The sequence below is a fragment of the Apis florea genome, unplaced genomic scaffold (genome assembly GCF_048593485.1).
Source record: "Apis florea isolate Af1SG1 unplaced genomic scaffold, ASM4859348v1 contig_2839_pilon, whole genome shotgun sequence".
NCBI classification, from domain to species: Eukaryota; Metazoa; Arthropoda; class Insecta; order Hymenoptera; family Apidae; genus Apis; species Apis florea.
In genome coordinates, this window is record NW_028256653.1 from 957,243 (window position 1) to 984,988 (window position 27,746).

At 24.3% G+C, this 27,746-nt stretch overlaps 7 protein-coding genes across 11 annotated transcripts; 4 read left to right on the plus strand and 3 right to left on the minus strand.

Annotated features, from left to right (window-relative positions):
- The first annotated feature begins 565 nt into the window (after positions 1 to 565).
- On the plus strand, positions 566 to 13,664 carry LOC100864012 (sushi, von Willebrand factor type A, EGF and pentraxin domain-containing protein 1). 2 transcript variants are annotated; one of them, XM_086907373.1, is made up of 33 exons: positions 566 to 1,397; positions 1,646 to 1,933; positions 2,208 to 2,463; positions 2,675 to 2,869; positions 3,531 to 3,695; positions 5,133 to 5,315; positions 5,401 to 5,613; positions 5,857 to 6,057; positions 6,167 to 6,415; positions 6,501 to 6,749; positions 6,904 to 7,119; positions 7,230 to 7,321; positions 7,406 to 7,670; positions 7,802 to 8,014; positions 8,100 to 8,261; positions 8,409 to 8,705; positions 8,845 to 8,987; positions 9,060 to 9,159; positions 9,259 to 9,472; positions 9,549 to 9,705; positions 9,830 to 9,919; positions 9,995 to 10,104; positions 10,186 to 10,358; positions 10,488 to 10,702; positions 10,795 to 11,002; positions 11,173 to 11,346; positions 11,424 to 11,515; positions 11,581 to 11,717; positions 11,791 to 12,685; positions 12,759 to 12,912; positions 12,990 to 13,178; positions 13,238 to 13,428; positions 13,520 to 13,664. In XM_086907373.1, exons 1-32 carry the CDS (start codon positions 1,101 to 1,103, stop codon positions 13,405 to 13,407), a joined length of 6,762 nt encoding a protein of 2,253 aa, XP_086763499.1. In that variant the 5' UTR covers positions 566 to 1,100; the 3' UTR covers positions 13,408 to 13,428; positions 13,520 to 13,664. The 2 variants fall into 2 exon arrangements, with proteins under 2 accessions (XP_086763499.1, XP_086763498.1); XM_086907372.1 differs by lacking the exon at positions 13,520 to 13,664 and having other exon boundaries at positions 13,238 to 13,472.
- Positions 3,215 to 4,761, minus strand: LOC105735513 (uncharacterized). The gene is made up of 4 exons (XM_086907377.1): positions 4,488 to 4,761; positions 4,291 to 4,411; positions 3,764 to 3,903; positions 3,215 to 3,659 (listed from the first exon to the last, which is right to left on the minus strand). Exons 1-4 carry the CDS (start codon positions 4,616 to 4,618, stop codon positions 3,638 to 3,640), a joined length of 414 nt encoding a protein of 137 aa, XP_086763503.1. The 5' UTR covers positions 4,619 to 4,761; the 3' UTR covers positions 3,215 to 3,637.
- A 171-nt stretch (positions 13,665 to 13,835) lies between the features above and the next one.
- Positions 13,836 to 15,735, minus strand: Manf (mesencephalic astrocyte-derived neurotrophic factor). The gene is made up of 5 exons (XM_086907376.1): positions 15,548 to 15,735; positions 15,113 to 15,209; positions 14,902 to 15,026; positions 14,663 to 14,804; positions 13,836 to 14,564 (listed from the first exon to the last, which is right to left on the minus strand). The coding sequence occupies exons 2-5, from the start codon at positions 15,195 to 15,197 to the stop codon at positions 14,389 to 14,391; spliced, it is 528 nt and encodes a 175-aa protein (XP_086763502.1). The 5' UTR covers positions 15,198 to 15,209; positions 15,548 to 15,735; the 3' UTR covers positions 13,836 to 14,388.
- Alg3 (Alg3, alpha-1,3- mannosyltransferase) lies at positions 15,727 to 17,235 on the plus strand. The gene has a single exon (XM_003693903.4). It carries the CDS (start codon positions 15,907 to 15,909, stop codon positions 17,215 to 17,217), a length of 1,311 nt encoding a protein of 436 aa, XP_003693951.1. The 5' UTR covers positions 15,727 to 15,906; the 3' UTR covers positions 17,218 to 17,235.
- A 321-nt stretch (positions 17,236 to 17,556) lies between these two features.
- LOC100867406 (zinc finger protein 277) lies at positions 17,557 to 20,103 on the plus strand. The gene is made up of 8 exons (XM_031916586.2): positions 17,557 to 17,889; positions 17,979 to 18,201; positions 18,302 to 18,479; positions 18,555 to 18,757; positions 18,828 to 18,990; positions 19,203 to 19,412; positions 19,510 to 19,652; positions 19,732 to 20,103. Exons 1-8 carry the CDS (start codon positions 17,877 to 17,879, stop codon positions 19,862 to 19,864), a joined length of 1,266 nt encoding a protein of 421 aa, XP_031772446.2. The 5' UTR covers positions 17,557 to 17,876; the 3' UTR covers positions 19,865 to 20,103.
- A 517-nt stretch (positions 20,104 to 20,620) lies between these two features.
- Positions 20,621 to 24,072, plus strand: LOC100867165 (putative inactive peptidyl-prolyl cis-trans isomerase-like 6). Of its 3 annotated transcripts, none has more exons than XM_086907383.1 (10): positions 20,621 to 21,023; positions 21,113 to 21,301; positions 21,418 to 21,480; positions 21,575 to 21,722; positions 21,792 to 21,984; positions 22,157 to 22,307; positions 22,386 to 22,569; positions 22,637 to 22,827; positions 22,938 to 23,083; positions 23,165 to 24,072. In XM_086907383.1, exons 1-10 carry the CDS (start codon positions 20,802 to 20,804, stop codon positions 23,283 to 23,285), a joined length of 1,608 nt encoding a protein of 535 aa, XP_086763509.1. In that variant the 5' UTR covers positions 20,621 to 20,801; the 3' UTR covers positions 23,286 to 24,072. The 3 variants fall into 3 exon arrangements, with proteins under 3 accessions (XP_086763509.1, XP_086763510.1, XP_086763508.1); XM_086907384.1 differs by having other exon boundaries at positions 22,637 to 22,740; XM_086907382.1 differs by having other exon boundaries at positions 21,575 to 21,984.
- Positions 23,283 to 27,712, minus strand: mei-9 (DNA repair endonuclease XPF mei-9). 2 transcript variants are annotated; one of them, XM_031916638.2, is made up of 17 exons: positions 27,601 to 27,712; positions 27,331 to 27,515; positions 27,084 to 27,263; positions 26,828 to 27,008; positions 26,606 to 26,758; positions 26,412 to 26,525; positions 26,192 to 26,340; positions 25,953 to 26,107; positions 25,600 to 25,831; positions 25,339 to 25,504; positions 25,084 to 25,251; positions 24,873 to 25,010; positions 24,584 to 24,802; positions 24,333 to 24,506; positions 24,095 to 24,235; positions 23,774 to 23,965; positions 23,283 to 23,694 (listed from the first exon to the last, which is right to left on the minus strand). In XM_031916638.2, the coding sequence occupies exons 2-17, from the start codon at positions 27,396 to 27,398 to the stop codon at positions 23,533 to 23,535; spliced, it is 2,592 nt and encodes an 863-aa protein (XP_031772498.2). In that variant the 5' UTR covers positions 27,399 to 27,515; positions 27,601 to 27,712; the 3' UTR covers positions 23,283 to 23,532. The 2 variants fall into 2 exon arrangements, with proteins under 2 accessions (XP_031772498.2, XP_086763507.1); XM_086907381.1 differs by lacking the exons at positions 26,828 to 27,008; positions 27,331 to 27,515; positions 27,601 to 27,712 and having other exon boundaries at positions 27,084 to 27,210.
- Between the last annotated feature and the right edge of the window lie 34 nt (positions 27,713 to 27,746).

The window sequence follows — 27,746 nt, forward strand, 5'->3', positions numbered from 1 at the left end:
ATACATGGACACTGATTTGTATAAAAAACAGACTGATAATTTTATTCAATATTTAAATTTACAATGATACATAAAAACATTTGTCCACCTCTGTATCTATTAACAATATTTATTAATTAATTTTATATATTGTATTGTATATTGTATATTGTATCCGCAGTACTTTCATATATTTATAAAAATTTAGTATATTACGAAAATGAATTATTGAACTTGATTAAGAAAACGTTTTATATTTTTACCTAATATATCTTATCTTCCGTAAGAAATTATTTTAAATTACCCTTTCTATTTTTTTGGCCTATTCAATTATTTTTGTTAAAAGGAAAATTATTAAAATGATCGACGTTAAAAAATGTAAAGCACTTAAAAAATACAATATGATTTATAATTATTCACAGAGCAGAGAAACTTTGTGTCGAATTTATAAAATTGCAATCAATAGCATTCACAGTATTCAGTATTTAATTCACTATCGTGATCTATTTTCTAATTTTTTCATTATTTACATTAATATTTTCAGTGTGAAACTGGTATGTGAGTCAATTCAATTGAATTTGTTAATAAATCAGTCGAGATCGGTAGATGTGAGAGTGTGAACACGTGTGCATAGTACAAGTTGAACAGAGAGTCCCTTGTTCTCAACTTTTCAAAGCTCGGACACGATTTAGACAGTTTACACGATATTCCTCGAAGCAGTAGCAGTACAGTTCAAAGTACCGACAGTCGATCTTTCGATCTTTTCATACAGTGTATTTTGTCAATAATAAAATTAATAATAAAAACGAAATGTAAAATAGCAACTTTTCCATTGTGTTTCGTACAATTTTTTGTATTTGACGCATTTTCATTCGTTATAAGTCCCGTGCCATTACGATTAACATTTAATACATTAAGAAAAAAATATATTTTTATGATATGTGCAAACGTCGAAGGAAAAGACTGTACAGAAAAATTAAGAGTAAGTTTAAAATATTATTGACGTGAAAAAAATTTGATATTTTGGAACTGAAACATATTTGTGAAACATGTCTCGAAAGTATCGGCAAATATAAATCCTACATTACGTGACGAGTTTTATATGAACGTTAATTGCAAACATGATCAGTTCAATCGCGAGAATGTATACGTTAATTTGCCTGTTGATATATTTATTGACTACGATTGCATTTTTCGATGGAATTAACCGACTCGATAAGTTGAAAGAAACGTATTTCGAAGTGTCTGAAGAGAATGAATGGACATCACTTCGTAGCTTCATTGACAAAAGAAGCGTAGATCGGCATAAATTAAATGCCAGCTTGGAGAACGTTGAGAATAAATTCAGGAAAAAAGCTGACACTTTATCGCGTATTTTAAAAACTCACATCGATCTTTTAAGGAACGAAACTGATGAGGTAATACTTTTTAATAGAACATTAAATTCATAAAGCTTTGATCTTTACAAATTGAGAATAAATAAATAAATTTTGTATATTTTTATTAATCAAAAATTATATATATATAAGTAAAAATTTAATTAATTCTCAATATTATATTAAATATTGACTTGAATAATAATATTTCAACATTTTTTTTCATGATATTATTATTATATTTTCACACAATGAAGATTATTTTTAATTTAATTTGAAATTTTCCCTAGGTGGAATTAGTGTTTTTGGTTGATTCTTCAGGATCAGTTGGATCAAAGAATTTCCACAGTGAATTGAGTTTCGTAAAACATGTTTTATCTGATTTTCCTGTGATTCCTTCTGCGACGCGAATCGCGATCGTGACGTTTGGTGGAAGAAGACACATCAGACGCAATGTCGATCAAATATCTCGCGCTAATGAAAATGATAACAAGTGTTATTTGTTGAATAAGCAATTAACTAACATTACTTACACTGGTGGTGGAACATACACGCGTGGCGCGCTTTTAGAAGCTTATGTAAGCGTTTTAAATTTCATTTTTTCTTCAAAAATTAGATCCTATGTGAATTATAAAGAAATAATGTAATATTATAGTAATAAAGGTAAAAAAATAAATGAAATAAATATTTATACATTAAAATATAAATCATATTATTTATACTATTATTTTTATTTAAAAAATAAAAGAAACATAACATAAAAACAACTAAATTCAAAATTGCATTAAAATAAAATTCAAACTACATCTTCCACATCTTGAATTTTTAATTTGAACTTTAAAATTTTATTAGAGGATTCTCGAGAAAGCCCGATCGAATGCAAAAAAAGCAGTGTTTCTTATAACCGATGGATTTAGCAACGGTGGTGATCCACGACCTGCGGCGAACCTTCTAAAAGGTGCTGATGCAACGATATTCACTTTTGGAATAAGAACAGGAAACGTCGATGAATTGCATGACATAGCCAGTTCTCCTAAAGACACGTATAGTTATTTTCTCGATAGTTTCATGGAATTCGAGGCTTTGATACGGCGAGCTTTACATCGTGGTAAGCGTATGAAGAATTGTATAAATAATTTAAATAGATATTTATAGAAATATATTTAATAAATCAATCTTTATAATTGTCAATTCCTTTTAAAAGATTAATTTACTGTTTTTTTTTTTCCATCACAATAAGAAAATGACTCGATTATTTATATAAATACGTATGTATTTATGCAAATGAAATAAATTTCGTACCATTTCCGCTGTTACAGATTTAAAAACGGGCAAGTACGTACCAGTGACGTTTCCAGATAATTGTAATCTTTTATGCAGGAATATCAGTGATGTCGGGAACGAAAAGTGTTGCGATAATTTCGCGACTTGCGCCTGCGGTACTGTGACCGGTCATTACGCTTGCATTTGCCCCACAGGGTATTTTGGTTCCGGTTTCAAAGATTCTTGTCATCGTGAGTTTATTAAAAACATGGATTTTTCTATTGACTTCTAATCAATTTTCTATCTCTTCATATGAAACTCAAAGAAATTTTGTTTAATAATAAATTTGTTTTAATTAAAATAATCCAAATTTATAAACTTTTAATTATACTTCAATCTATGGTTGTTATAAGATTGATCGCAATCAAATAATTTTTTTTATATAAAATAATTTTAATTTTTTCTCATTTTTCAAGAAATTTTATGATAAGATAAGATAAAGAATCATTTTTCCATTACACACAATTATTATATTTTATATAAAATTAAGAACTATAAAATCTTATGCACTTAATTAATAAAAATACAAACAATAATATTGTAACAATAAACAATGTATTAAAAATTTTATTATCATTATAAATTCTTTTATCGTTTATAAAATAAATAAATATTATCTATATAAAGTTTAATATTATTTTTAAAAAAATATTTATATTAAAAAAAAATTAATTAATATCAAAATAAATTTGCCTATTTAAGATGAATTATTGTTTTCTGAAGGAACCATTATTAAATCGATTATCTCGAATTCTATTCTAAGTATTAAGAGTAGAATTTACTACCCTAGTTGCATAATACTTATAAAATTATCATAATTATGCATAATTAATTTTTTTTTTTTTTTTTTAGCTTGCCCAAATGGTACGTACGCATCTGGAGAAATCTCCGGTGATTTTACGTCAATGTGCGTATCGTGTCCTGACGTAAATCACGTGACTATAAAAGTACCTGCAACTTCAGTCGAACATTGCGTTTGTGCTTCCGGATTCACCACAGACGGAAATAAGTGCGAGGGTAATTATAAAATAAAATTCAAAATTATTAAGAAATTCATTATTTCATTTATTAATTCTATATTTTACCAAAAGTATCCTATACCCGCACCAAGAGTAGGCATATTTTTGGTTAATGGCGTTACATCTTTAAGAGGATCAGGATACTGTGATATATAAGTCCCATATTTTTCTAATTGGAATTTTGGTTTCACTACAAGCCAGCCATACTAAAAGAATATTTTATTTATTGATAGAAAACCAATGATTAAATTAAAAATTATGATATTTTATGATATTATATTTTATAATAGCAATAAAAGATTAGATAGAGAACATTTTGTTGTTCCTTTTATGCATGATGAAATAAAGAAAAATGTATTTACAAAACTTGTGTAAATAATTTTGTTCAACAAAGAGTTATAAATGAATATTAAATATTTCTAATTTTTTCTTCTATTAAGCATTACTTATTTTATTAGTTATTTTAACGGATAATAATTTATTTTCTAGTTCTATTATTATTCCTTTTCTTTCCATCATAAAAAGAAATTTCCTCGTTTACTTACTAATTTTATAATTTAATGAAAATTATATTGAAATATAATTGTCAATACCTCGCCATTTGTAGTAATTGGAACTGGTAAACATGTTTTTCCCTCTTCTGGAACGAATGGTTCTGCGGCGATAATTATTTGCTTTTCTTCGCATAATTTTTCTATTTCTTTCTTTAGTTTTCTATAAAATCGATCATTAATGAAAATTTATTGAATCATTATTGAAAAACTTTAATAAACTATTCCCATGTACGTACAGTTTTTCATCCAATAACCATTCGTAATTCTGGTACCATTTCATTCGTAAATGTTTTACTTTTTCCACTTCTTCGGTTAAATTTTTATAACTAGCTACAAAATCATAAGGTTTATTGCTTCGCGGATCCATCGTTTTCTTTTTGTATCTTAAACAAAACGTTAAATTCTTTAAAAATTATAAAAAAATATTTAGCTCGTTTGCAATGAAGTTGAAAATGATAAAATTATCGAATGCTAAATTGTATTTTTTTTAAAAACAAAAACGAAGCAATTAGATTTTATATATTGATATTCCTTAATATTGTATACACAACATATTATATGATATCAATTTTTATTTTTTTAATTAACAACATTAATATTCATAAAGATTAAAATATACATTAATTAAGATATCAATGATAAAAAAATTTAATTTTTCTTTTACATCGAGATAATTAGATCTCATAGAATTATCGGTATTTTAGTATTTCTATGATTTTAAAATAGTATCTGCGCTTAGTTTATATTTTTGTTCTTTGAATTTTTTATCTCTTATTGTTCTTATTTTAAAAATTTTTATCTTATTGTTCAAATTAATATTTAAAAAATTATTTTATATTTTAAAGACTGATAACTTATCTTTCTCATTTTTTTTCACACAGTTGTAACATGCCCCAAGTTGAGACTTCCTGAAAACGGATATTTGGTGAAAGCAAGCGCGTGCGGTAACGTTATTCACGCCGCTTGCGGTATAAGATGCAGAATCGGTTTCTATCTAACAGGCGACAGTATCCGCCTTTGCGGAAAGGACGGTAATTGGTCTGGAAACGAGCCGAAATGTTTGCGTGAGTCTTCAAAATTACTTTTCTTTGAATTATCGTGGTTACTCGAAAAATAGAACAGATATTTTAATTACGTTTAAATTTAAAGCCAAGACTTGCCCGGCACTTCGAGTCCCTGCACATGGACGGATACGTTGTCAAAACGATGAAGATCATCACTTGATCAAAGGAGACACGACTACGTATCCAATCGACACACGTTGCCAATTCAAATGTGAAACTGGTTATCAACTCCGCGGAAGTAAAATCCGCAATTGCTTGCCTCTGTCGCAATGGGATGGTCTTAAGGCTACGTGTAAAGGTATATTCTTTCTTGTACAGAAATATAGAGAAAGTATCCACGGTTCTCAATGTTTCAGAATTCTTAAAATCTCACGTTTCAATCTCCTTTAAAATTCCCAAAATTTCTCAAGATTTAACAAGATCCACAAATTCAATATTCCTAAGAAACTAAGATTTCATAATTCTATTAAAATTATGATTTATCAAGAAAGTTTGATATGTATTCTTATTTATGTATATTTATGTATTACACTCACTGTAGCAATAAAATGCGAACCATTGAAGCAAGTTACAAATGGGCAAATTTTGCCCGAAAATTGTTCTGGCCCAGAGAAGGTGGCATTTTCAACCAATTGTACTATAACATGCAAGAAAGGTTTCGTGCTCGAGGGTCCACATTCCAGATATTGCGGTGGTCGTTCTGGAGTCTGGACACAACGTCGGACCGTTAATCGTTGCGTGGGTAATATGAAATACGTTCATCCATTGTCTTAATTTGATTAAATTTTTTTTAAATGATACTTGCATTGATATTGATTCATAATTACAATTATATTTCTCCTTTTTTCAAGACAAAACACCACCTTCGATAACTTGTCCATCCGACGTTATCGTTGAAAACGTCTCAGGGAAGAAATACGCTTATGTAAATTGGACAACGCCAAATGTGACCGACAACGTGGATAAAACACCCACGTTATGGAGCAAACCATACATTACTTTTCCCTGGAGAGTAAAAATTGGAGTACGTACAGTAGTGTACATGGCGCAAGATTCATCCGGAAATAAAGCAAAATGTAAATTTAAAGTTAAAGTCCTTGGTATGTTGAGTATCCCATATTAAAACGAGATCTCTTATTCGATTGTGATATGAATATTATAGATAAAATATCATGATTTCTTCAGATACTGAGCCACCAATGATCGAGAATTGCGTAGATCCTCCGATTTTATTTACGGACAATGGGATTGGAATAAATAACGTAAGTTGGGACGAGCCTGGTTTTCACGACAATTCCAAAACACCCGTGCAAGTAGAGCAAAATTATCTCCCTGGTGAAAATATGTTTCCAATCGGTGTAACGCAAGTGGTGTACAATGCTATCGACAAGTACGAGAATAAGGCATCTTGCGTGCTAAACGTTACCATAAAAGGTATTACATTAAATTCAATTAATTTAAACTATATGCAACTATTTGCAAATAATTCGAGCAATATTAAATAATTGATGTTGTATTTATATGTACGTGCAAAATTATAGGAAAATAATAAAATAGGAAGAAGAATAATTTTTTTCTGTTCTTCCAGACGCCTGCGAAGAAATTCCAAAGGTGTTAAATGGTCAGTCAAAGTGTCATTCGTCGTCGATAAACGAGACCAATGAGTGCTCAATAATTTGCAACGAGGGATATGGATTGGCAACTGAGGAATCGAATCTCAGCGTTGTGGAAGATATATTATTATTAAAATGTAATAGAAGTATGTCAAATTGGTTTGAAGACAGTTATATTCCTGATTGTTCAGGTATGTGATTATCCATTATGATTATTAATTTATTTATTTAACTAATATATATATATATATGTATATTATTTTATTTTTTTCTTCTTATTTTTTTTGCTGTCATCACATAGAATCGACAATTCCTAAAACTGTATCCCAAGAAGGAAGTGTTATATTAGAAGGAAATGGAACTGTTTGCGATAATTTAACAACCCTTCGTGAAGTAAGTAATAATTCTTTATTAGCACAATTATATTTTTTTTTTTTGATCGTATAAAATATCAGTTTTTATCGTTATTTAAATTAGCTGAGTGAATATATTACTGCCGATTTAAGATCAATCTTACTCGACATTTGTGGAAACGATGTCGAATGCAATCTCATTACGTTTGATCCTGAATGCGAGGGAGATATTCCATCATCGGGTACAGTTTATTCAAATGTGTTAAGAAAACGAAGAGAATTTAATTATGACGATGTTAACAAAAAGTCAGAACGAGATGCCAAGATCAAGAACAAAACGAAAATGAGAAAGAAAAAAGAGAAAATTGAGATTAAATTCAAATTTTTAGGCGAGTTGTCTTTTAAGTAATGTTTTAAGTATCATAATAAAAAGTATCGTTAGAAAAGAAATTTTTTGATAAAAATTTGAAGCAAATTTCCGCATTGATAATCTTTGAACATAATATATCGTTTAATGTAGGAAAAATAATCGACGAATATTTGGACAATCCACGAGAGGGCATACAGAAATTGAAAGAAAAACTCGAGTCGTTGTCAAAATCTGGAAAGTTAAACTTGTTAAACAATAAAACGAACGAAGAAATTGCGAAACTTGCGTTAAATTTACATGTGATTTTTAAAAATTTCGAAGAAGTTTGTGATCCAGGAAGCGTGTTAAGGAAACACAATTGCGGTGAATACAATGAATTAATGAATGAATTTTCTTCACGTTGGAAATCATTGAAATCGTTCTTCTAGTGTTTATTATTAAATTTTAGTAAAATGTCCATTGGGTACATTTTTCTCTTCCTCGAATAAGCGATGCCAATCGTGCTCTTTTGGGGAATATCAAAACTTGACTGGATCTTTAAAATGTAAACGTTGTCCTAAACATACTTCGACGAAAAAGATTCACTCAAAATACTTACGAGATTGTATAAGTGAGTAATTAATCTACTTTCATTTTTTTACAGATATTTCTTTTCTCTTCTTTTTGTTAAAAAAATTATTTTCCATTCAAATTTATTATAATTTTTTTTATTGTATAAATTTATTCACACAAATATTCGTATATCGTTTCCATTTAGATTTATGCAAGCCAGGATTTTATTCTCGAAAGAAACGTTACCTAAATATAGGATTAGCTCTTGAACCTTGCCTTATGTGCGAGATTGGATTTTATCAACCAGAATTTGGACAAACACACTGTCTATCATGTCCATCTGGTACCACTACGAAAAATCGTGGAACTAAAAGTATAAATGATTGCCTACCGTTTTACAAAATCGAAACTAATATTTGCGAGTCAGAATCGTGTTTGAACGGTGGAAAATGTGTACAAGAAGAGGATAGCTTTAGTTGCGAATGTCCCGACTATTACGTTGGTAATTATTTAATTTTTTTGTACATTATACATAATTTACAAGTTTCTATTTTATTAAAAAATATTCTAAAATATGTATTATAATTGTATATATAAAAGTGTGGATATATTAAAATTATTATTATTATTATTATTATTAGGTTCTAAGTGCGAAACATTTCGAAATCCATGCGACTCTTGGCCTTGCTTAAACGAAGGTATATGTAACGTGCAAATTTACACAAACAGCACAATATTGTACACTTGTACGTGCAAAAATGGATATTCGGGTAGCAATTGCGAGGTAAAGCAATAATTATTTATTAAAAATAAAAATGGTCTGGATAGAAATAAATTAATAGAATCTAAAATATAGCTATACATTGATGAATGTATCATTAATCCTTGCCAAAATAATGGCACATGTATAAGCACAGAAAATGATTACGCGTGCGAATGTAAGAATGGTTTTGAAGGTATATTTAAAAATTATTTTTTAAATACACGTGTTAGTAAATAATTATTTAACAAAAAGAAAAACAGAATTTTCTACGAACAAATGTATTATTTCTCAGGAGAATTTTGCGAAATTGCTGTCGATTATTGTAACCCTTTACCGTGTATGGAAGGATCTACTTGTCGCAATGTTAACGAAACCTGGCAATGTTTTTGCAAACCTGGTTTTCTTGGTCGTTATTGTGATCTGTTGCCTTGTGATTGGCTACCGTGCAATGAAAATTCATATTGTGTGAATATCGAGGAAGAAAATGCAACGAGAATGAGTTACAGGTGACTACAGATAATAGATTGTTTATTATTATTATTATTATTAAAAATTATTCATAAATAATTTCTTGATCATTAGATGCGAATGTATCGATGGCTATACTGGAGAAAATTGTACTACAAAAATTGATCATTGCCAGAATCATTCGTGTTTGAACAATGGAAAATGTATTAATAATATTTTAAATTACACATGCGCGTGTCCTATTTTATTCACAGGGCGTCATTGCGAGATCGGAAAGTATAGTCTTAATGAATACTCTTTTCTACTTCGTCTTTTTACACAGATTTTAAAGATAAAAAAAAACATTTTATGCTTATTAATAATTTTTTTCTTAAATAATTTGCCGTTTCTTTATAGAATTGTCATCCGATTATGTGATACATTTCACCAAATCGGGAACCACAGATTATGTCAGTATGAAAGGTCCTAAAAAAAATTTGTTAAGGGTAATAATCATCATTAGACGATAATATAAATAGGATTAATAAAAATAAATAAATAATTTATTTGTGTTTTATTAGTTAACTGCGTGTTTGTGGCTGCAATCGAAGAATACGTTCAATTATGGCACTGTATTATCATATGCTACATATTATTACGATAATGCATTCACATTGACCGACTATAATGGGTGATAAAATATCTTTTTAATATATATTAAAATATCTTTGAATTCATATAATAAAAAAGTATTGTTATTTTGATTTTTTAGATTAGTAATATATCTCAATGGCGAGAAAATAATAACTGATATTAAGGTAAATGATGGCCATTGGCACTTCGTTTGTTTCACCTGGGAAGCAGAAAATGGTTCTTGGAATATATTTATCGATGGGATTTTAAGAGACAATGGCATTTATTTAGCGAAAGAAACTTCCATCGAAGGTAATTAAACGTTTTATATACTTTAAAAAATAATATTTTATTATTTAAAAATTGATATTTTTTTATATTATTATGTTCATTTTATTAATATTAGCAATATATCATATTAAAATGAATAAAATTACATAGGTAATGGAACTTTTGTGATTGGACAAGAGCAAGATCGTATTGGTGGAGGATTTTCAGAGTCAGAATCCTTTTTGGGAAAATTGACGTTACTGGATATTTGGAGTACAGTTTTGGCAGCAAAAGATATCAAACGTTTACTTAATACTTGCGAGAAATATCATGGTGACATAATTGCGTGGGCGCAAGTGCAACAACACATTCATGGTGACGTTACAGTAATTATATTTACATTTTTTTTTAAAAATAAATGCTTTATATTTTAATCAAAATTCTATGATAAATTTCACATTTTCTCTAATATTCTTAGATATTAAACAGTCCATTTTGTCGTGGCTGTCCTTTACCAGTTGTACCGTTTAAAGGTAATATAAACGTTAGTGAAAACGCATCGAATATCACTTATTATTGCGATAATGGTTACGTGGTTCGATATCATGGCAAAGAATACCGTTCTTTGAAAGTAAAGTGTCTCAAGCAAGGACAATGGGAAGGATATTACACACCCATTTGTACTAGTAAGCTGATTAATATAATTTCTTTATTATTATATATAATTATTATATTATAATAATTATATATATATATAATAATATTAATATATATATTATTATTATTATATATAATCTCTTTATTATTATAATTAATAATTTTTCTGTATCATATGTAACAATAACTCACATTTAAGGAAGAAAATGCGGATTCCCGGGATACTTTCCACGAGGTCGCATACACGGTAAATCATATTTATTCGGAGATGAAATACATTATTCTTGTTTAATTGGTTATGAACTTCGAGGAAATCCTCGTAGAATCTGTAACGCTGATGGAAAATGGAGTGGCTTACCCCCAGTTTGCATAGGTAAAGATCACGCCTTTATAATTACAAAATAGTTTCAATAATTTTAATAACTAATATCTTATAATTATTTATAATAGGAAAAACGTGTAAAAATTTACTGGCTCCAGAACATGGAGATATCGATTACGTGATAGAAGAATACGAAAGAGATGATCTTTCTATATTACAGGTATGATTTGTTTGCAAATACTGTGAGAATAAATAATTTTTATTAAATGTTATTCATACAAATAGGTAGGGCAGCAAATCGAATTTAAATGCGATCTTGGATATCGCTTAATAGGTGAAAAGTTTTTAACATGTTTGGAATCTGGAGTGTGGGATCATGAAAGACCTACTTGTGTGACTTATGGATGTCCAATACCAAAAGAGTAAGAAATATACTCTTTTACAAATTATTATAGTTTTATAATAAATAAACGATATTTTATATTATTTGTACAGGATTAAAAATGGTTATATAATTTCTGAAAATTCGATTAATCTACATGAGACTTTAATCGCAAAATATAACTTACAATCGATGAATGATACATTCAAGAAAAATTATGATTTTAATGATATTGTTAGTTATTCTTGCCATCCAGGATATAAATTTCAAAATAATCATAATTTGTTAAATGAATTTAAGCTTCAATGTTCAGAAAATGGTACTTGGATTGGATTTGTTCCTGACTGTGTGCCTTTAAATTGTCCTTGGCCCAAGAATATAAATAATGGTAAATTATTATTTAAAACACGAGATAACGAAACTATTGAACTTTTAGAAAGAAAAACAGTATCTACTAATACGAATGCAGAAATATCATTAGAAGATGATATTATCAGAGAAAACCGAAATTTGATAAAACAATTTGTCATTGGTTCTGAAATATTAATAAAATGTGATATAGGATATAAATTAATCGGCAATAGATCTAAAATTTGCACAGATAATGAAGAATGGTCATCTATGTTATCATATTGCGAACTTCAAGAATGTCCATTTTTAAATCATCCACTTTTTCAAATCCTTAATAAAGAAATAAATCCAAATAATCATACTATTTGGAAAAATGGCCGAAATAAAAAATTATATAATGATACTCATGAAAATTTCGAGGTCTTTGTGGAAGGCGATACTTATATGAAAAAAATTGTTCTCAGTTGTAATAACAATGGAAAAATTAAATTTAATAATAAAAATATTCACAACTCTATTTCTAATTTAACTTGGATTTGTAATGAGCATGCTAAATGGCAAATCATTGATACAGAATTAAATGATACTATCATTAAAATTTTATTTAATAATGGAATAGATAATATTTGTCAAACATTTATGTGTGCTTTAGTTACAGTAAGTAATGCAATTATTTTCTGAATTTAGATAAGTTTGAACCATAAAATTAACATTAACTTATTATTATTAGATTCCAGAATATAGTTATATAGTTGAGACAAATTATACAAGAACTGTTAATAGTACTATTACATTCAAATGTCATCAAGGCTATATTCTTGAAGGCAATGAAAAATCGGTTTGCTTTCCAAACAATACATGGTCTTCTACTCCTTTTTGTAAACGTAAATTATTCTAATTTTATTGCAAAATAATTATTTTTAAAAATTATTATTAATCAATAAACAAATATTTATTTTAGCTGTAATATGTGGTAAACCTCCAAAAATTGCAAATGCAGTGTTAATAGAAGATAATATTAAAGTAAAAAATTTTACATTTGGTAATATAATTACATATAAATGTTTACCTGGATATTTAATGTTTGGTCAATCTAATATAAAATGTCTTGCAAATGGAAAATGGTCTAGAATATATAGCAGATGTTCAAGTTAGTATTAACATATATATATGTGTGTGTATTTTTTTTTTATTTATTAATATTTATAGAACTTTCGTGTAACAAACCGAAACTCTCATTTGGTGCAACAATTCATGGTCGTTCTTATTTGTATCAAGATCAATTGACATATGTATGTCCTGGTGGTAAAAAATTGGGATTAATTACATGTCAAGCCGACGGATATTGGAGCGATCCACCAAATTGTAATGATAATTAACAAAAGAACATATTAATAAAAGTAATTATACATATAAATTTTAATAAACCATCATAGCAAATTTATTTAATCACTTTTTTTATTAAATAACCACAATTATTAAATTTTTCAGATTTTATAATTCTATTTCGTTTTACGCATAAATATGTTTCCACAAAATAATGTTATTGTACAAGTGAAATTGTTCTACTAATGATGAATTTGAATATTATATATATTTTATGTGTATTTAAATATAATTTCAGATCAAATTAAAACTAACTTTGATTAATTATTATTAATAACTCTTTAATACTGAACATGTATGTTTTCTTAATAAGAAAAAACAATATATTATAGCATATAATGCTTAAAAAATATTGAGAATGTTATAGAATTAATAGCAAGTTTTTTTCAATATAATACAATACATAAAAAGAAAATATAAATACATATAACAACACATTGATATATTGATAATTCATCACAAATACATATGTGATTATATAGTACACGGTTTCTTGATATAAATAGGATTTATACATGTATAAACGCACTGTATCAGAATAGTTGAGGAAGAGCAATGAAAGATAAAAACATGAAAATAATTTATTGTATGAAAAATTTGAGTTATTTATATTTGTCTAATATTAATATGATAAAAACGGAGCACCTTTATGATATTTAATTTGTATTAGCATGGCTACATTAAAAGGAATTATCCTTTTTTAACAGATTTTCATTGCTCAACATTAATTTCTTAGATTTATATCTAACATATTGCATAATTAACATAAAAAATTTAATGAAATATAATTTCATTCACTGAAATTTAAATGCTTATACTGGCTTTTAAATATTTGATAAAACTAATTGTACAAAATGATTGATGTAAATTCATTTAGAAGGAAAAAATATAAATATTATTAATCATTTAAAAAAAAAATACCTGAAAGCTTAGCCACACTAATGTAATAATTTATCTATATTTTTGAACACTTTTCAGAGTTCTGATTTTGCACTATGAGAATATTTAGGTTTTAGTTCTTCAATTCGTTTAATAAAATCTGTTTTTTCTATGCAACCATCACATGTTTCATCCCAATCACTTAAAATCTTCCTTAAATCACGTACTTTAAGTTTTTTCAAATCAACAGTATTAATATCAATTTGTTTTTCTAAAATTAAATAATAATATTGAATTTTAAATATTAGAAAAAGATTCAATTCAATAATATCAATATTTAAACATAAAATTAATTAAAAATAAACATACCATATCTTAAATCACATATTTGAGAATCTTTTTTTTTCAATTTTTCACATATTTTATTTGCAGGCATGGACCAAGATATAGGTTTACTCAATTCACTTAAAATACCTGTGGCAGATTCTTCTAGTCCACCTAAATAATAACACTAAACAAAAACAAAAATTTAATTCATTTAAATATAAATTATATATTATATTAAATATTATTTTATTGATTTGTTACATTAATTATAAAATACTTACAAATCTGTTTTCTTTAGATTTAGTACCTTTACAAAATTCTTTAAATGCTGCTTCTATTTTTTTTGTATCTATTTTCACATCTTCACTTAAAGTATTGACAAACCTTTCCACAGTATTTATACATACTAAAATATTATGAAATTTAGAAAATTAATCAATTTAAATTAAATATAAAATTAAAAAAAATAAATAATTAGGAAAAAATATTTACCTTCACATTCATCATTTTTCAAAGCTATGACAGTATATATTAATCCAATAACAATAGAAAGAGTTAATAACACTGAACTATTCATTTTATTTATTTTCTGTAAAATAATAATAATTTTTCAATTTTTATATTTTTTAATTTCGTAAAAGAATTTCGCATTATATTTAATTTAATAAAAAAAGAGCTTATAAACATTTATTACCAAATAAAGTGAAATTTTTCTTACAAAATAATTAGACAGATTAAAAAAATTAGTTAAATATGTTTTTCCTATTAAGATTTAATTATATAAACTTTTAAAAACAAATATTAACATAAAACTATTTTTATTTAAAAAATTTATTAATTTAAAAATGAAAAAATAATAAAAATAAATAAAAAAAAATAATACTATTTTTAATAGGTTAAAACATATAATAACGAAACGCAACTTACGTATTACTGTGCTAATAAAGTAATTTTTATATCACATACAATATATTCTTAAATTATAAAATAAACACACTAAAACTTTTAATTCATAGACTTTTTATTATAATGAAATTCTTAATTTAACTACATAAATTTTATCCACGCTTTACTTTATACACGTTGGATTCTGTCAAAAGCCCGGAATCCCAGCTGGCGTATTCTGATTGGTTCTAATATACCATGACTCACATTTAATATCGTGCTTTGTGATTGGTTGATATGAATTGTTAAAAAATAAAAAGGGGGAATTGACCGATAGAGAATATACATATAAATGCATATATACGCAAAAGTACGAAACTAAAGAAACACGTGTATGGAATATGGCGCCACGCAGAGAATTTCGATTTAACCCCAACTCAATTAAAATATCAAAAAAAAATACTAAAAATTGGTACCAAAATTATTTCGAATGGGAAAAATTCATTTCCTTATTCACAGATCCAAAAAAATTATTTTTGATCGGAAGACTATTTATTATTTTGGAAATTATTGTGAATATATTAGTTATCGAAAAAGTACCATATACAGAAATCGATTGGAAAGCTTATATGCAAGAAGTTGAGGGCTTTTTGAATGGAACATTGGATTATTCAAGATTGAAAGGTGATACAGGACCATTAGTCTATCCTGCAGGATTTGTTTATATATTTTCTATATTATACTTTATTACGAATCATGGAACAAAGATAAAAATAGCACAATATTTCTTTGCAATTCTTTATATCGTGCTACTTATGTTGGTTTTCCGAATTTACGCGAAAACTAAAAAAGTTCCTCCATATATTTTGATCATTATGTGTTGTACATCTTATAGAGTTCATTCTATATTTGTTTTAAGACTTTTTAATGATCCAATTGCAATGATATTGTTATTTATTAGCCTTAATGCATTTTTAGATGATCAATGGTATTTAGGTAGTATTTTTTACAGCATGGCTGTATCTGTAAAAATGAATATTTTACTATTTGCACCAGCACTTTTCATAGCTTATATATGTAATTTAGGAATGATCAAAACAATAATGCATTTATTTATATGTGCCTTAATTCAATTAATTTTAGGTTTTCCTTTTCTCTTTCATAATCCATTTGCATATATAAAAGGTGCTTTTAATTTTGGAAGAATTTTTGAATTTAAATGGACTGTAAATTGGAAATTTTTACCAGAATATGTTTTTATTCATCCATATTTTCATATATCATTGTTAATCTTACATATATTAACCTTAATTTATTGTATACCAACATGGATAAAATATATGAAATCCTATGCAAAATTAAAATATATGGAAAAAAATCTACAACCTCAATTAAAGAAGAAAGAAAAAGTAGATATGTCTACAATGAGTCAGTTGTTCATTTTTCCAATATTTGCTGCAAATTTTATTGGTATGACATTTAGTAGATCATTACATTATCAATTTTATATTTGGTATTATCATACATTGCCATATATTGCATGGTGTACAGATTATAGAACTGTAATAAAATTAACTATTTTGGGTATAATAGAATTATGTTGGAACATTTATCCGAGTACCATCTTTAGCAGTATTTCATTACATATATGTCATTTGATATTATTATTTGGTTTTATGAATAAGAAATGTACTAATGAAAAAAGAAAATAAAGCTTTTAATACAATGTATTATATATACTTTCTTTTTCATCTTTTTTAATATTGATTTAATTTAAAAATTAAATACAGTATTTACTTTCAACTTATATTTAAAAAAAAAATCTTTTGTTTTATTAAAATTTCATATGATTAATTAAATATTACAATTTCTATATATTTATTAAACTACTTATCTTCATAGATTTCTATATATATAAATATATATATATATATATTAATGATTAATATATAGATTAATATATTAATCTATAGTAGTTTTATGTAAAATGAGATTTTAAATTTAATAAATTATGTAAGTATAGATGCATTTATTTCTTATTTAAATGTTCTAATAAAAAATAAAATTCTAATTTTATTCAATAGGAACTTTTCATTTTGATAAAACGATGAAGACGTGATTGCATAAATTTAAAAAAAATTTTTTAAATATTTTTTATCAATAAATAATGGTATTCATCACTTCTTTGAAATTAATTCATTGAAAATATTAAATTTATTTAAAAATTTTAATGAAAGAATAAAATTCCTATTTTTATGATTGTATATTAAATCAATGCCTATAACCTATTCTAAAAATATTTTTCGAAGTAATCAAATTTCATAAATTTATTTATTCAAACATTTTTTTATTATATTTAATTGAAATAATTATGAATACTGAAGGTATGAATTATTTATATTTCATCTTTTATAAAAAATTGGGCACATATAAAATAAATATTTACAAATAATTATATAATATTATATTACAGAAAAATATAAAAATTTATTGTCTACGAATAGTATTTTTAATAAAAATTACACTGCATATAAGTCTCAATTTATAGGAATTGATGATAAACCTTATGAAACAAAATGTATTCTATGTGATATAAAATTCATTCTTCCTAAAAATGAAAAAGAATTCTTAACTCATTTATTTAAAAAACATCGACTTGTAATAGCAGATGTTTGGAATATTGCAAGTTTGAAAAGGTTTTATTTTATTAATTTAAATTAATTTAAATATATAAAATAATATATTTAATTTTTGTTAACAATTAAATTTTTAATAAAAAATCTTAATGATTTTCAGCTATGTACATTACTGGGGTGTTAAATTTAAAGAAGAGCCTTTGACTAAATTCTGTACAACAATGTTAATGGATTGTACTCCAGATGGAAAACCAAGCAAAAATGAAAGATATTTTTTACTTTCTGATTGTATATCAGAAGATAAAATTTTAAGAGATGAAATACATCAAGCAAAATTGGTATTAATAATCTATAATAGTTTTATATATAAATTTTGTTATAGATAATCATGAAATATTAATTTTAATTTTAAGGAATGGATTTTATCAGAACAAACAAGAGAAAGAACAGATACTAATTTTAAACGTGGTTGTATTTTTTGTCGAATGGAATTTTCAGGATTACGTATTACATATATAAAACATTTAGCTCAAAAACATAATTTATATCTTGGTAAACCAGATAATTTGGTATTTATAGATGAATTTTTGGATAAAATTCAAACAACTATTGACAAGTGAGATATATAAACATATTATTATATTATATTCATATTACTAAATAGACTATGTCAACTTTTTTTTCAGTTTGATATGCATATATTGTGAAAAATTATTTAAAGATCGAACAGTTTTAAAAGAACATATGCGAAAAAAACTACATAAAAGAATAAATCCTAATAATAAGGAATATGATAAATTTTATATAAATAATTATTTAGAACCTGGAAAATCATTAAAATATAAACAAGTAATTTTAAATATATTATATTAAAATATATTAAAATATAATACAATATATTTATAATATATTAATATAGCCATAATTTTGATTAAAATAAATTTTTTAATGCAAAATTCGACATAACTCGGCTACTATAAATATATTAATACATATTAATAAATGCTTTAATAGTAAATTTAAAAAAAATGCATAAATATTTTAATTTTTTTTATATTTAGAGTAATTATAAAGAAAATAATGTAGGAGATGAAAGTAGTGAAAACGAAGATGAAGATACATGGTCAGATTGGAATGATGAAGGCATTGGTATATCATGTTTGTTCTGTAATCACAGTGATAAGCATTTTCACCTTATTCTTCTACACATGAAGACAGAACATGATTTTGATTTTGAAATTGCATCAAAGGATTTAACATTTTATCAGAAAGTATGATAAATATTATGTATATATATATATATATATGTATGTATATATAAAATTATAAAATATTAAAATTCAAATTCTTAAATTATTCTTAAAATAGGTGAAAGTAGTTAATTATATCAAGAGGCAAATTCATTTACAAAAATGTGTTTTTTGTGAAATGAAAGTAGATAATATTTTAGAACACATGAAAAAAGAAAATCATTTTAAAATACCTTCTCCAAAAATGTGGGATCAACCAGAGTTAGTACTTTATATAAAAATATAAATCATAATTCATTAAATTAGTTCAACTTTTTATATTAATAATATAAAATTTCAGGTTTTATTTTCCTATGCATGAGAATGAATCCTTTTTGTATAATTTAGATACAAGTAGTACTAGTGATGAAGAAAACGATTTTGAAAATAATATTACAGAAGCAACATATAAAACAGTAATAAAAACTAAGTAATAAAAACTTTCCAACATAAAAAAATGTTACAGATTTTGTCATCTGTATTAAAAGATAAATTTAGTAATAATTGTATAAATATTAATTGAAGTATAATCTTTTTGTAAAAAAATTAACACTTATTTATATATCTAAATATTGATAAATAGTTATATATAATTTCATTATAATACACATTACAATATTAACTATACTTTAAATAAAATAAAAGTAAATAAAATTCTATAAGAAAAATATAAGCATTAGTAAAGCAATTTTTTATTTCATAAACATTTTGATTATTAAACATTTTAAAATGTTAGAATAATTTTTCAAATTTCTAAAATGGATAATACTATGGATAATCATTTAAGAGAATATGAATAGTCTTGTAAATTGGTTTCAAAATCAAGTTTGGATTAATTTATATACTTTATAAAGATTTATCTAACATTTGTCAAACATTTTGGATAATAATAAAATATAATAATATTAATAAAAACTTTGAATAGACTTATGTTACTTGTATAAGTAGAAATATTAAGAAATATTAAGTTCATACATTGACTAGGTAATTAAGTAATGTCCATTTATTCTATTTGTAATCCACAATAGTCATTAAAATATTCTACTAATTTTTCCATTAGCACAAATTGAAGATATTCATGAAAATTCAATTCTAATGCGATTATAATTAATTTTATTATAAGTTTCGAGTGTAAATATAAATAAAAATGAATTCTTCATTAAATTTAAATGTGCTTTTCATTTTTTTATATTAACTTTGCATACTTCAATTAAGAAATATTATAATATATATATAATTTCATTATATAATAACAGGAGAAAACTCAAATTATAATTTAAATATATTCATTTTTATATTTTTTACCAATTTAATGTTAATTACTCTAATTTCAAGTAATTTATTTAATAGAAATTAAAATTTAATCATATAATGATGCAGAATAAAAAAAGATTATCGAATAAATATTTTTTAAATTCTTTTAATAATGGTATTAAAATTAAAGTAATAGGCATTATAAATACTATTGCCTTTCAGAAAGCACGAATATGTGCAGAAAAATTATATCAACATTTATCATTTAAATTTTCTGTACCACAAATTATAGAAATGTTTCAAGTAGAATGGCATGAATACATTAATAAATTAAAAAGAGTAATAATACATTACTATTATTTCAATAATATATTATATTATAATAATTTAATTATATTTTATATATATATATATATACATATTTCTAGCAAATTGGAGGTAAAATATGGTCATTAACACATACTGTTGCTGTTTTTATAAATGACGAATATCTTGGTAATGAAGTAGAATTTTTTCATTATATAAGTCAAGATTATATCTTTAATTTACCTTTTGAAATAGAATATTATGAAAATCTTGCTATTGAATGCTCTAAACGATTTATGGAAAAATCTAAAGTAAATTGTTCATTATTAATTACAAAGAATTTTATTTATTTATTTTGATAATTTAATGATATAATGATAATTTAATGTTATAAATTGTATATAAATATAATAATATTAAACTTTAGAGGAAATATGTTTATTTCACGTTTTCCGTAAATGATTCGCCTATTGGTTCCTTCTTATTTATGGTGAGAAATTCTGTATAATTTCTATAATTTGATCTTATAAAAAATTATAAAATAATCTTACAAAATAAATGTATTAAATATTACACTATTCTAGCTATATTCTGATTTGTTACCATTAACTTGTCAACATTTTTTAAATCTTTGTACTGGATATGATGAAATAAAAGAATGTTATAAAGATGCTTATTATATAAATATGCATTTACATCGTATAGTAAAAAATGGATGGATTCAATGTGGAGGTATAATCAAATGTAATTTAAATTATTCTTTACCTTGTTCAAATATTTGTCAAATATTGCTTTTTATAGGATGTGAACATATTATATATGAAATTAATAAAAATGCAGAAAATATTAAAATACCTGATGAGTCTTACTGTATTCCTCATGATCGCAGAGGAGTTCTTTCAATGGCAAATAATGGAAAACATTCTAATGAATCACAATTTATTGTATGTTTAAAATCAAATCCTTGGATGGATCATTTTTATGTTGCTTTTGGGTAATTAATTTTATATATATATATTTATATGTATAAATATATTTAAAATTATAAGTTTAAGAATTTAATTTTAAGTATTTCTTATATAATTTCCTATATAATTAAGATATAGTTTAATGTTTATAATATTTATTGAAATGTAAATGTAAAATAATTTATGATTTGTACAAAGACAACTTATAGATGGTATTGGAACTTTAAAAACATTAGAAAATATATCAACATTTTATGAACATCCTATTGAACGAATAATAATTTCACAATGTGGAGAATATATTTTTGGTGATGAAATTAAAATGGAGACAGAATCAAAGATTTTCCCTGTTAGTATTATTATAAAATCAGTAAATTTATAAATATGTCAATCATTGTATTGTAGTCCAATGTAGCTTTTATTTTAGGAACATCAACCAGTGTGCATGGAAGGAGAATATGTAATCAATGACAATATGTTTGATTATTATTCTATTACACCATGGTTTGATAATATTGTAGATAAGATAGATGTTCGTGATACTGCATCGCTTTTGATAGCTGAACGATATTTAAATGGTCTTTATTGTCTTACAACTGATTATGAACCAGGTATTTATAAATAAAAAATTCTATCATATATATAAATATATAATATATGTTATATAATTTTTTATAGAAATGGATATGCATATTTATGAAAAAATTTATTTAACTGATATGGCAAGATATGATACAATAAAAATCAAGTTTCATGATTTATTATTGAATTTTCAACCAAAAGTAATGACAGAACAAGAAAAAATAATATTTGTTTCAGAAATTTCTAAGATTATTTTAGCTTATATTTTTCGTTATGAATATAATGAAGTAAATTAATTTTAATTAAATATTAAAATTTTAGTTTATTTTATCAATTTTAAGTTTATTTTAATCAAAATTTATTATTATATAATAGAATATATTTATAATTTATTTAGTTTTGTCTGCAACACATTTCATTGAATACTCATGCAACAATACATAAAATACTAAAAATTGCGCATGACATAGCATCAAAGGCTATTAAAAAGGCTGAAGCAAAATCTATCATTTCTTTAGAATGTAACAGTTCAAAAATTACGAAGTACGTAATTTAATTTTTTATAATTTATTTTAAGAAATTTATTTTTATTCTAAATTATATTTCTATATTTTATAATTCCAGAATATTTGAAGCAAAACATGTTACTAACATATTAGTCTCTGAAGGTTGTATATCAATATTAGAAAAAATAATAAATAAAGCTATACTATGTTTGATAAGAACTTTTGAAACACAAGAATAAAAAGCAAATATTTTTATTTAAATTCATTATATTTATAATAAATTTAAAATACAAATTCAAAGATATGATTAAATATTATATTTCTAATACAAAAAAATAATTTTTTTATTTTTTAAAAAATTTATGTTATTTTTCTATATTATATTTTTTATATTATACACAGTACATGCAAATTTTAAATATAACACAAATATAACAACTAATATTTTGTAAAAACTGCACAACAATGAAATATTAGTTTAAAATGTTACTGTTTGATTTTAGTAAATAATTTTTTCCCACGGCCTTTAGATCCAGATTTTTTACTACTTGTACTTGATTTTTCTTCAAATAGAGAAATTTTTTCATGAAACGCATTATATAACATTTGTGCTTCATTTTTATTTCCAAGTAATTCAGTAAATTCTTCCTAAAATATTAACATATATTATTCTATATTTTTAATTTATATTCTCAATAAATTTAAATTATGATTTTATACAACATACTTTAGAGAGTTTATTAAGATGATCTAATGATTGCCCTTTACTTAGTATTAAATGTAAATTTTTAGTAGTAACTCCAGGTAATTTTGAAACAAAATCTTGAATACGAGAATTATATTTATCTACTGGTATTTCTTTATTTTCTTCAATTCCAATTTGTGCAGCTTTTATTGGATCTGGTTGATCTCTTCCTTGCTACAAATTTATTACAATATTATTATATTATATTATTATTATTAAATATTATTATTAAATTTATTATATTTAATACAGAAAAAATAAATTTAATGTATTATTAAAAATTTTTAAATTTTATTTTATTACCTTTAATTCTTCGAATAATTGAGCTGTTGCATGAGGACCAGGTGACCATACGAGTTTTAAACGAGGAAAATGTAAAGTCAAAAGTTGAAGTTTTGAAGTAATGAACATATTTTGAACATCTTTGCTAGCATAGTAATAACCCTATAATTAAAAATTTTAAGTGAATTTCATAAAATTCATTTAATAAATTACAAAATTTTAATAATTAGCATTTTATAATATATAAAAATATATGTACTTGAAAACAAAATGGTTTATTTGGATCAAATTCTATTAGAAGCATTGGTTTGTTATAATGTCGTGTCATAGCAATAGCTTGATTATACAATCTTCCACTATTTAAAGAACCAATTAAATCGGAGACACTTTTTCTCTCAACACAAATGTCTGGCGATAAAATATAATCTCCCACCTAAAAAATCTGATTGTTATTTGAAGTAATTAAGATTACATTCTTTAAATCATTTAAATATTTAAGTTCTTTTATACTTGTAAGGTTACTGGTTCAATTTTCATGCCTCGTGTATATAGTATAGCGGGTAGTTCACTTCGGAATTCTCTCATATCAACTATAACAGTATTAGGAACTTCAGATATTTTTGGTAATCCACCTTTACGTGTATTCATTTCACTATCTATATCCGATTGTATTGCAAGACTTAAACAATCTTCAGTTTTTCCATCTTGATCTTCAGGAATAACCATTGTCTGAAATAAAAAAAATACTGATATAATTCATATATATATGAGAATTCGTCGTGAAATATAGTATACATACAGTTTTACTATTAATTAATGCATGAAATGCTTCTTTTTCTCGTCTTAATGAGGTAAGATATTCTTGTTCTTCCACAGAGCCTCCATAAATTAAGAAATATACCTTTAAATCTATTGATGGATTGTTATTTTGATAAACCTATTAAATAGAATATAAATTTATATAGATATAAATTATTAACAATTATAATTTTTTTTAATTTTATACATACTTCAATTTGTCGTATAGCAGACAGATCTGCTACATACATAATAATGTTACTTGGCATATGTTCTGTTAAAGCACGTTGCAATGCCATTGGGTCACCATTTTTTTTTAAAGATTGTATCAAAATAATAGGCATATTTTCATTTATATTTGTTAAATCTAAATCTGCAATCTAACAATAATAATTTATATTGAATTGCTTTAATTTTATATATATTATATATGTGATAAAATAATATAATATATAATAAAATTTTACTTGTGAGCATTCTTCAAATAAAGTTTGATGTTTGATTTCTTCTTTGATGACTGGATCAGATTGATTTTCCTCTTTAACTTTTTGAGATAATGTTAATACATAAGTATCTTGTTCTTCATTATTATCTTCAATTGTAGATGTACTTTCTTTTTCTATATTTGTTTCACTTTTTTTAAAATAAAAAAAATGATAAGAATTAAAGTGTTTTTCTATATATTTGTGTTTATTCTTTTTAAATAAAAGATTTTATTTTTAATATACCTTACGTTTTGCATTTCTTTATGAGAAAGTTTTTTCATTGCTTCATAAAGTAAATATTCATTGGCACCCATAATTAAATAATTCTTTAATTGATAACAAATATTACGATCATGTACCAAAATAAGAATTTTTTCAGAATTATTTCTCTTATTTTTTTTTTTATTATCATTCTGAATTTCAAGTAATACTTCTGTTAGTGCTATCCATTTTGGAGTACTTTCAGGTTTCAATTCTACATAAAAATCAATTTTTACATTATAAAATTTCGAATACATATATATCATAAATATATATTATATATATGTATATAATCATAAATATTTTTTAACGAGAATTCATGCAAACGAACTCACCATTTTTTTCATTATAAACTCTTTCTTTTGCATTTTTAAATAAAGCATCTACAGAATCTAACATCAACCAACCACTATTTTTTATAGCATATTCCATAGTACGTAAGCGATTTAACATTGAATAAAATGACACACTATCTTCATATGTTAAAGACCTTAAAAAATTATATTTTTATTTTTTTTTCTGTAGGAAATAAATAAATTATTTATATTTATTTTTTGATTTCTGAAATACTTACGCAAGAAGAGCACGTAATGTTTTTAAATCAGATAACAATTGCTTTGAAGTAGAACTAAGTTGATGCCAAATAGGATCTAATTGCAACTGTAATTGCTTATGAAACTTTTTTGTTATTGCATTTTCAACATTTAAATCATCTAAATCTAACTATAAAAATAAAATATAAATGAATTTTTATCTTTTTTTTTTAATTGAACATTTTAATAAAACATACTCACATATTTATTAAGCCTTTTTAATTCTTTTACAATATAATTCATTATATCAAGTAAAGAAATTTGAATGTTTAACATTTTAGGTGTAATTTTTACATGTAGTTCGATAACATCAGGCTAAAAAAATTTGTTAACATAATTTTTTATATTATAATTTATAATATATTATAATATTAATAATTTTGAAATGTTATTACCTTATGTTTTTCTAAACTACTATTTATAAGAGTATGAAAACGTGGCCATAAATATAACTTTTTAACAAACAAAGCTTTCATTACTCTTTCTACTTGCATAAATCCAACAGTAAATGCCAATGATGAATTAGTAAAGGCTTTAATAAAACCAGTCTGTAAGAATTTATAAGATTAAAAAGAATATTTTTTGTAATAAGAATTCATTTTTATTTTTATATTTACTTTATTATTTTGTCTATATAAACGAAGAGCAAATGCTTCTTGATATGAATTTAAAATATTATGTGCTCTATATACAAGAATTCCAGTAACTAAATGTAGTGGAATTCTTTTTTTTAATAAATCTACTACAAGAATTGGACCCGACATAAATAATACACCACCTTCCAGATACATTACTTCCCTACAAATATTAAGAAATAATGAAATAAAAATTATGTTAAAATGTTAAAATTTCGATCCAAATATAATAAAATACCTTTCATCAGAAGAACATTCAGAAGTTACAACACGAGGTAATTGTTTGAGTCCATAATTTTTTAAAAGATCAATAAAATATTGTTCATCATGATTTGTAGTTCCTAAAACTATAATTAAGTTTCCAGGATCTATATAAGCTCTTAATATATTTGCAAATATTGTTTCTATACCAAGTCCTCTAAAATATAAGAAATATAAATAAAATATATTTTATATGTATAATACATAAATAATACAATAATTACTTTGCTATAATAACTAATCCATCTTCATGGAGTATTTCCAAAAATATTTGGTTTTCATATTCCAACATGATTAATTAAAGAAATTATTATATCATTATATCAAAACACATATGTTAAAATAATATATGAAAAAGTAAATCTAACAAATACCAAGTAATATATGCAGAAAATGATGATTCTTGTTCCTGAAATAATAAAATTTAATTATATCAAAAATAAAAAGTTATATATAAATTATTCATTTTAATATTTCTGCATTTTAATATATACCTTATTATTATGAATTTCTTTATTATATGATATGTTTTCTGTATCTATTGTATGATATAAAAGAATGTATTTACTATTTTCATGTGATGGATGCCCATAAATTCCTATACTAACTGGTCTTTTAAAACTTTAAAAAAATATTGTTA

What these genes read in the sequence shown, in the direction of transcription:
- LOC100864012 (XM_086907373.1), top strand. Translation starts at nt 1,101, where the DNA reads ATGATCAGTTCAATCGCGAGAATGTATACGTTAATTTGCCTGTTGATA. An exon ending in ATGTCCCGACTATTACGTTG is followed by an intron (nt 8,706 to 8,844) that starts GTAATTATTTAA and finishes TATTATTATTAG; the next exon opens with GTTCTAAGTGCGAAACATTT. An exon ending in CTAAAAAAAATTTGTTAAGG is followed by an intron (nt 9,920 to 9,994) that starts GTAATAATCATC and finishes GTGTTTTATTAG; the next exon opens with TTAACTGCGTGTTTGTGGCT.
- LOC105735513 (XM_086907377.1), bottom strand. Translation starts at nt 4,618, where the DNA reads ATGGATCCGCGAAGCAATAAACCTTATGATTTTGTAGCTAGTTATAAA. An exon ending in TGGTTATTGGATGAAAAACT is followed by an intron (nt 4,412 to 4,487) that starts GTACGTACATGG and finishes TCGATTTTATAG; the next exon opens with AAAACTAAAGAAAGAAATAG. An exon ending in CAATTACTACAAATGGCGAG is followed by an intron (nt 3,904 to 4,290) that starts GTATTGACAATT and finishes ATATTCTTTTAG; the next exon opens with TATGGCTGGCTTGTAGTGAA.
- Manf (XM_086907376.1), bottom strand. Translation starts at nt 15,197, where the DNA reads ATGAATAGTTCAGTGTTATTAACTCTTTCTATTGTTATTGGATTAATA. An exon ending in GAAAAATGATGAATGTGAAG is followed by an intron (nt 15,027 to 15,112) that starts GTAAATATTTTT and finishes ATAATATTTTAG; the next exon opens with TATGTATAAATACTGTGGAA. An exon ending in AATATGTGATTTAAGATATG is followed by an intron (nt 14,565 to 14,662) that starts GTATGTTTATTT and finishes ATTTAATTTTAG; the next exon opens with AAAAACAAATTGATATTAAT.
- Alg3 (XM_003693903.4), top strand. Translation starts at nt 15,907, where the DNA reads ATGGCGCCACGCAGAGAATTTCGATTTAACCCCAACTCAATTAAAATA.
- LOC100867406 (XM_031916586.2), top strand. An exon ending in AATATTGCAAGTTTGAAAAG is followed by an intron (nt 18,202 to 18,301) that starts GTTTTATTTTAT and finishes AATGATTTTCAG; the next exon opens with CTATGTACATTACTGGGGTG. An exon ending in AATCATTAAAATATAAACAA is followed by an intron (nt 18,991 to 19,202) that starts GTAATTTTAAAT and finishes TTTTATATTTAG; the next exon opens with AGTAATTATAAAGAAAATAA.
- LOC100867165 (XM_086907382.1), top strand. Translation starts at nt 20,802, where the DNA reads ATGATGCAGAATAAAAAAAGATTATCGAATAAATATTTTTTAAATTCT. An exon ending in CATTTTTATGTTGCTTTTGG is followed by an intron (nt 21,985 to 22,156) that starts GTAATTAATTTT and finishes ATTTGTACAAAG; the next exon opens with ACAACTTATAGATGGTATTG. An exon ending in CAGAATCAAAGATTTTCCCT is followed by an intron (nt 22,308 to 22,385) that starts GTTAGTATTATT and finishes CTTTTATTTTAG; the next exon opens with GAACATCAACCAGTGTGCAT.
- mei-9 (XM_031916638.2), bottom strand. Translation starts at nt 27,398, where the DNA reads ATGTTGGAATATGAAAACCAAATATTTTTGGAAATACTCCATGAAGAT. An exon ending in TAAAAAGGCTTAATAAATAT is followed by an intron (nt 26,341 to 26,411) that starts GTGAGTATGTTT and finishes TTATTTTTATAG; the next exon opens with TTAGATTTAGATGATTTAAA. An exon ending in ACATTACGTGCTCTTCTTGC is followed by an intron (nt 26,108 to 26,191) that starts GTAAGTATTTCA and finishes TAATTTTTTAAG; the next exon opens with GTCTTTAACATATGAAGATA.